The 7,944-nt window shown below is 30.8% G+C and overlaps 1 protein-coding gene across 1 annotated transcript; it reads right to left on the bottom strand.

Moving 5' to 3' along the window:
• Positions 1-3,045: 3,045 nt before the first annotated feature.
• On the bottom strand, positions 3,046-3,575 carry LOC133284440 (calcium-binding protein PBP1-like). The gene has a single exon (XM_061481451.1). It carries the CDS (start codon positions 3,492-3,494, stop codon positions 3,147-3,149), a length of 348 nt encoding a protein of 115 aa, XP_061337435.1. The 5' UTR covers positions 3,495-3,575; the 3' UTR covers positions 3,046-3,146.
• Between the last annotated feature and the right edge of the window lie 4,369 nt (positions 3,576-7,944).

The raw sequence follows: 7,944 nt of genomic DNA, 5'->3' as shown, positions 1-7,944 counted from the left end.
AATATTTTTCAGATTCTCTCTTGCTTAAGAAGACATTATTATGTCATAGCTACATCATTTTTTGGTGCATTGATCCATTTCTAAATTTGGCAGAATATTGCAGCAATCATATTGTAATTCTAGACACTGAGATTCTCTAAAGTACTACGATGTGTTCTTTCTAAATATAGTATGAAATTCATAATTAGTGATGAACAATAAAAAATATATATTTATATAATAAATCATCACAATGATCTTATTACATGTTTAATTCTGCAAAATATATTTCTATTTAAAAAAAACTCAAATCCTGTTTTTTTTTTTCATGTTCCTGAACTTGTTATTTTTCATGAATTTATCACTTTTTTAGTTTTATATTCTAAAAAAAAAAAAAAAACAATCGAATATGTACACGCCAAAAAAATAACTTTCAAGCCAAGAATTATTGTTCTAGTAGCGACTCAGCTGGATCTCAAGATTTGACTTTTCCAAAAAAAATGAATATCATTTTACCAATCGTAATTCTTGGTAAAGATGGAGAAGCTCAAACCTAAAATTGAAGTAAGTGGGCCCTTTAGGCTCTTATAGGGAGTGACTTCGGGTACAACCATTTTTTTCATTCCCATATTGAGACCTTTAATATGAATAAGTTACTTTTCATTTCAACCAATAGTTATTGATAATTATGTTAATTTTTTACACTATCAATAATATTTTAATTTAATCTATGTTACGTAATTTTGTTTATATATAAACAAATAGACCAGCTTAAGTAGTTTGATAAGATTCAAATTTCATATTTTCCAAATAAGCTAGATCAACACAATAAGAATTAATAAGTCGTCCTTCTTGTGATAATTAAAGGAAATTTTCATCCACGATCTTTACACTCTTTATAATTAAAAAGAAATTCCCAAATAAGTTAAGTAACACTTTTATTACTTGAATTATATTAAACATAATATACTCATTTTTACTTATGCATGTAAAGAGTCAGTGCTGTCTTATTTTATGTTATCATTTTTAGTTATGTATTTATATTAGGAAAAAAGTTTCTGATGTTAATTTAGATAATTTTGTCTAATGTTCATCAAAACGACGTCATCAAAATGACGTCATTTTGAAGTTGAAAAATTAAAAAATTAGAATGATAAAGACTATATATTATAACCCTGAAATAAATTAAAATTATAAAGATATCATGATTTCCATCTCAAAACGACGTCGTTTCGATGAACATTAGATAAAGTTATTTAAAGTAACTTTAGAAAAAACAAACCATTTATATTATCACAAAAATTTAAATTTTAATAATAATTATAGAAAAATGATTTTACTCATATTACAATATAAAAAAAAACTATACGATCACGCACCAATTTGGATGAGCTTTTATTTTCGCAAAAGTTGTTTTTTTTAAGAAAAAAACACTTCTTACTATAGAGTTCATTTGAACGTCTGCTTTAAAGAAAAATAAAACAAAAAAAATTTGAAAACCTACTTCTTCTTTTTTGTAAACTAAAAATTTGTTTCTGGCTATCAAAAAAAAATTGTTTCTAAAAAATGCAAAAGTCTAAAGCGGACTTTTTTTTAAGCTAAATATTTTTTAAAAAATGTAAATAATTAGTTTTTATAAAAGTATTTTTAAAATAAACAAGACATAAATTTTTTTTTTTACAAAGTCATCCAAACGGCCCTATGTCCCATCAACATTAAACCTCATTTTCAAATATCACATAACAATAATTGTCTGTATGCAACCGCGACTAGAGGTGGCAAAGCGGGCTGCCCGCCCCGCCCCGCCAAAAGCTCGTCAAAAAGCGGGCTGGCTCGCCCCGCCCCGCCGTTGAAGGTGGGCTAGATATCTCTGCCCGTCCCGCCCCGTTTGGGCGGGCTGCCCACCAAGCCCGTCACATTTTACACTAAAATTATAAATAAAAAAAAATCAGCCCGGGTTGGCTGGCGGGCTTGGCGGGACGGACAACGAGTTTAGAAAACTCAGCCCGCCCACCTCATTTGGCGGGCGGAGCGGGCCGACCCGGCGGGCTCGGCCCATTTTTCCAGCTCTAACCGCGACCATGCCTCGCTTCCCTTTATATTAACTCTGCTTGACACTTTCGAAAAATGCAAGGACAAGTGCACGAAAACTTGAAACGACGTGGCTCCAATGGCTTTATTGAACGTGTTTGATTAACAATCCCGTATATATGTGCTAAGAAGCTTCGCGCTATTTAATTATTAATTTTTAATAGAATTAGCTTATGATCACTTTCACCGCATAAGCTCTAATCCAATGGTTACGGAGGCTTATCATGCAAAACAATTATTTGACTTAAAAGCGAATTTATTAACTGAAACTATATTATTGATTTTATAATATATTTCTCTCTAATAAGGGTTTGTTTTTTCTGCAGTAAGTTAATACGACATCATTTTAAGGTGGAAATTATGGTATTTTTATAATTTTAATTTATTTCAGGATTATAATAGTCTTTATATTTATAATTTTTTAAGATTTCAATACCAAAACGACGTTGTTTTGGAAATAAATACAGATAACTTATCTGCATTAATTGCAAAATATTTTCCCCCTCCAACAATCATCTCAGCAAAACAAATGCAATTATCATTCTTCATTACATTGAAACGAAGAAATAGAAATTACAAAGACTTTTTATTTTTAAAACATTGAATAAAGATTTAAAAGTTACAACAATATATATATATATATATATACACACACATATATATATATATATATATATATGAGCTTATCATTTCTCAAGCTGCTTGAGATAATGTTATCTCCGGCTACTAAATCATAACCGTACAAAAATGGATCAATGGTGATAAAGGAAGAGAGAGAAAAAGGGAATCATAACCATTCAAAGATGAGTCAATTAATATAAGGAAATAAATAAATAAAACGACGTAGTTTTGGGGTGGCCGGAGATAACATTGTCTCAAGCAACTTGAGAAATCTTTTTCCCTATATATATATATAATATATATATATATATATATATATATATATATATATATATATATATTAATCTTCTCTCAAGTCTCTTAGAAGGATGAAATTGTTACGTTATTGAATTATTGATTACAAGAGAAATTATTAGAGAGGAGGTAATTAAGAGAGAGTTAGAGAAGATTTACGATTACATTAACATGGGATCCATACACTGATTATTCCACATTTGAGGTCCATTACTATCCATCAAACATGGACTCAACCTAAACATGAGAATGCAAAATTCCATTTGACTTAGAGCACCATCTCCATCCAAATCACCTTCCATTAACATGTACACGAGCTCGTCGTCCCTCACCTCCAAACCCAGTAAGAAACAGTTCATCTTCAAACTCTCGAACGTGATAAGACCCTTGTTCACATCCATCAACAAACGAAACCCGTTGCAGAGTTCCCCAATAAACCCTTCTGCACCTAAGCGTGCAATCATGGATGGGAAGTAGTCCTCGAAGTCTAAACCATAATCTAATTCCATCGTTGAATTAATGAAATTAAACTTCAAGTAGTTGTGAAGAGGATATTGGTAGCTTGTGATAGAAGGGTATTGCGTGATGAGTGTACTATATATGGTGCAGAAACAGAAGCATCCAACGAAAAAGATAATGAGTGGTAAATTAAATAGTAACATGATATTTGCACAATCAATCAAATTAAATGATTTACAAAAATGTCACATATTATTATTTAAGTTTTTGAATTTTTTTTATATTAATTACTATATATATATATATATATGTTTACTGTATCAATCATAATTATCTGTTTTTGAAATGGGTGGGGCCCTCGTATATCTCCATAAACTTTAATTCTTTGAGGCGACTGAATTAATTCCAAATCGAAACTTAATCACAATTAAAACTAAAATGTTTCTGCAGTTGCAGATAAATTATCTGCATTTATTTTCAAAACGACGTCGTTTTGATATTGAAATCTTGAAAAATTATAAATATAAAGACTATTATAACCCTGAAATAAATTAAAATTACATAAACATTATGATTTCTGTTCCAAAACGACGTCGTATTAGACTTGCTGCAGATAACTTATCTGCAGTAACTGCAGAAAAAGCGAACCCTAAAATTTTTCATCTTTTTCCAAAATGAATTTGATAGGAATTAAATTATTTGTCGTCGCTCAATTAAATATGACGTTTATGTTTTTGTAGCGATGCAACTTCTGCTTTCGTTTTCACTGGGTTATTGTGGAGCCTTCTCTTTCGTGGAAGTTGCGCTATCTCTTTTGTACTCGTCACCTATAAGTACGCATTATCGTGCTAATTTAACTTTTTTTTATAACTTTTCTATGAGCAGTTCAGTACTATTTACTAGTTAGTATGTATTTATTTAATGAGAAGGTTCCACATTGTGTTTTCTTTGATGTGACTATGCACGTGTTTATTGAACATATGCAAATTTATTACCACGATTTATGAGAAGGAAAAATCAAGAAGGAGAAACTTTTTTTAATTTAGGTATTTCCTAACTCATAGTTAAAGACATATCTTTTTGAGATATAGAGATTCATGAAATAAATTTTTCCTTTATTAATAAAGTATTTTCCGTACACACAGTCATGAATCGAATTTTTGTAAGTATATTTAAGAAACTCAGCTATCTATCAGCTAGATCGGACTTTATTGATAACAACGTTTTCTGCTTTTATATATGTGTACTGTTAAAAAAATACATACAACAAAAACACATATATATAAGAGTAATGCTATACACATATAAATGGGACAATCTTGCCACTTTTTTGGCAAAAATTTACCGAATTGCAACGTCAAGAAATTTTTTTGCCTGAATACTACATCACCAAACCCGCTGCACTGTGCAGAGAGATTACATGGCACCATGTCAGCAAGTTTAAGGCCATGTAATCTCGCTGCACAGTGCAACAAGATTACGTGAGAGAGCCTAATTCGCTGTATTGTGCAACATTTTATGCGGCGCCAATAACAATTTAACATGTGGATTAAAAGGACGAATAAATGCTGATTTATTTTTTATTTTCTTTTAGAAAAATATAATAAACAATAGAGACGATATAGTGTCCATGGAAAAACGATAAAGACGAATTAATGTCCAATAAATACTGATTTATTTTTTATTTATTTTTTTGAAAATATAATATACAATAAAGACGATGGAGTGTCCATGATAAAACGATAAAGAAGAATTAATGTCCAATAAATATTGATTTGTTTTTTGTTTCATTTTTAAAAAATATAATACACAATAAAGACAATGAGTGCCCATGGAAAAACGATAAAGACGATTTAATATCCTATAAATGTTGATTTATTTTTTGTTTTCTTTTTGGAAAATATAATACATGATAAAGACGATGGAGTATGCATGGAAAAATGATAAAGATGATTTAATGTCCAATAAATGTTGATTAATTTTTTGTTTTCTTTTTGGAAAATATAATACACAATACAGATGATGGAGTGTCAAATAGAGTATCCATGAGAAAATGATAAAGACGATTTAATGTTGAATAAATGCTGATTTTTTTATTGGTTCTCTCAATTCATGTGTTAAATTGTTACTGGCGTCACATAAAATGTTGTACAATGTAGCGAATTAGGCCCTGTCACGTAATCTCACTACATAATGCAACATAATCTTGTTGTACAGTGCAGTGCAACAAATTTAATGACGTGATATTTTGATAAAAAAATTTCTTAACAATCTAATAAATTTTTGCCAAAAAGTTAGCAAAAGGGTCGTTCTTCCCGTATAATTTCCATATATGCACGTACGTTCATTGAATGCAGCAAATTTTTATCTTTCGTTTTAACGAACATTAGTACATCACTCTATGGAGTCCCGTGCTTCCTACTTCCTAGGACAAGAGAGGAGTGATGTCATGCTAGCTAGACAATACTATCTGTCGCAGTTGCAGCAATTTGGTTGATAATAAAGATTCTCTTTCGAAAAAAAGAAAAAAGAATCTCTTATATTGTTATCCAAAAAAGAAAGAAAAATATTCTCTTATATATTAATTCTCTGCTCACCTAAATATTATCAAATTGAGTACAGTCTGTTACTTGAGGGATTAGTGTACTATGCGTTGATTTTCATCTCAAACGAATCAATATTACTTACTACGGTCTACGAGCAAACTAAAGTGTGTGTGTATTACCAGCTGGTATACATTAATTTGCAACGGAGTCTCAGCTTAAGGGGTAAGATTGGCTCCCTCTCGTTGTCCCTTAAACTGTTATAACTAGAATGGATGGAGATTAATGTTCAAATCTAGACCAGAATATGATCTATCAAACTCTCAGTTAGGAGATAAGTGTTACACATATAATATATAAAATTACTGTTGTAGCCTTTGCTTAAATTTTTTGGGTTGAACATTGATATTTTATATGATATCCAAGTCTATACATTATACCAGCAAACACATGGAACAATTAGTAGTGTTTGTTCCAACCTAAACAGTGATCTTGAATTTAAGTCATAAATATATAATTGTGTTAAAAACTTGATAGGAAGAGATTTATCGTCGACCTTCTGGTGTGTTATCCATGTTTAAGTCTATGCATTATTAATGTTTAAGTCTACTGACTTTTGTGTAATGGAGTGTGTTAAAGATATAATATATAAAATTATGGGTTTCAATTTTTTTTATGTAGTAAGATAAAAAATTTCATGCTATAGACACATCTTGTACATGGCCTACATTTATTAAAAACAAAACGAAAAAAGAAAAAGAAAATATTGCACGAAAATCAAAGAGTCACTATTAAAGAAAACAATTCTCTTTTTTTTTTGAGTTACCCAACCCTAATTATCTCTTTGAGACGAGTTGGCTCCCTCCGGTATCCCCACGAGCTTCGACTCTTTGAGCTGGCTATGGGACTAATCCGTAGTGCGGGGGAACAGTGATAGCTAAAGGTTCAGCCCCCTCCCCAAGAATGCATTCAGCGGGAATCGAACACATATCCAACCCCACTAACTCAGCGCCAAGTTACCAACTGAGCTGCACCCATTGGGTAAGAAAACAATTCTCTTATTATATGAGAAAATATTTTTTTCCTAAAATTATTGATGTAATCTTCACTCAAAATTTAAGTTTTTTAAGTTAAATTAATTTTTTCAAATCAAGCAAATTAATAATATCACATTATATATATATATATATATATATATATATATATATATATATATATATATATTGAACGAATCAAGGGATGAATGATAAAAAAATTATAATATATATGGGGAATCATCAAGAAGTAAAAACTAATGAAGAAGAATAGAAAAATAATAATAGCCACTGTTAATTTTATTTTACGCTTGAGATCTGTTTTGGCTAGCCCAATTGGCTGACCATATGAAAAGCCCATGCCTAAGGACTAGCCAATGACACTCCCTAGAGAGGCAGGTATCAGCCTCATACCTCATCTCCCTTCTTTCCCATATACAGGCAGTCATTGTACACTGACAATAGCTGTCATATATCTTGCACAAGCCAGACAGGTTATGATGGCTAAGGCTGTCCCATTCTCACTTACCCCTTTTCCACACAAGCAAGGTCAAACCTCACCTATAAATACCTCCTTTTTTGTAATAAAATAAATAAATACCTCCTTCCATACATCAAAACACACACATTGTTTTATCACCTTCATGAACTGTTACTCTGTTTATTTGAAGAGTCATTATCGTCGTCAGACACACCCCCATTATTACACTACACCTGAGAAGCTCCGTAGGGGCCTTGGTCTATACCTTTGTCACTAAGAGCACCTTATCTAAATACATATCCAATTCTCTTGATCATCTAATAACTCAAGGCTTTTTTTTTGGATAATTAAAGCTCAAGTTTAATATGAATGTCGTGGAAAATACAAAATTAAATAACAACTAAAAGCATGTTTATTTATTTATTCATATAAATTTTTATCC

Source organism: Gastrolobium bilobum, unplaced genomic scaffold, assembly GCF_033153095.1.
Source record: "Gastrolobium bilobum isolate Gb01-03AN ecotype WA unplaced genomic scaffold, APGP_CSIRO_Gbil_v1 utg1818, whole genome shotgun sequence".
Taxonomy (NCBI): Eukaryota; Viridiplantae; Streptophyta; class Magnoliopsida; order Fabales; family Fabaceae; genus Gastrolobium; species Gastrolobium bilobum.
Note: the sequence above shows the minus strand (reverse complement) of the source record. Positions and strands in the feature narration are given on the sequence as shown.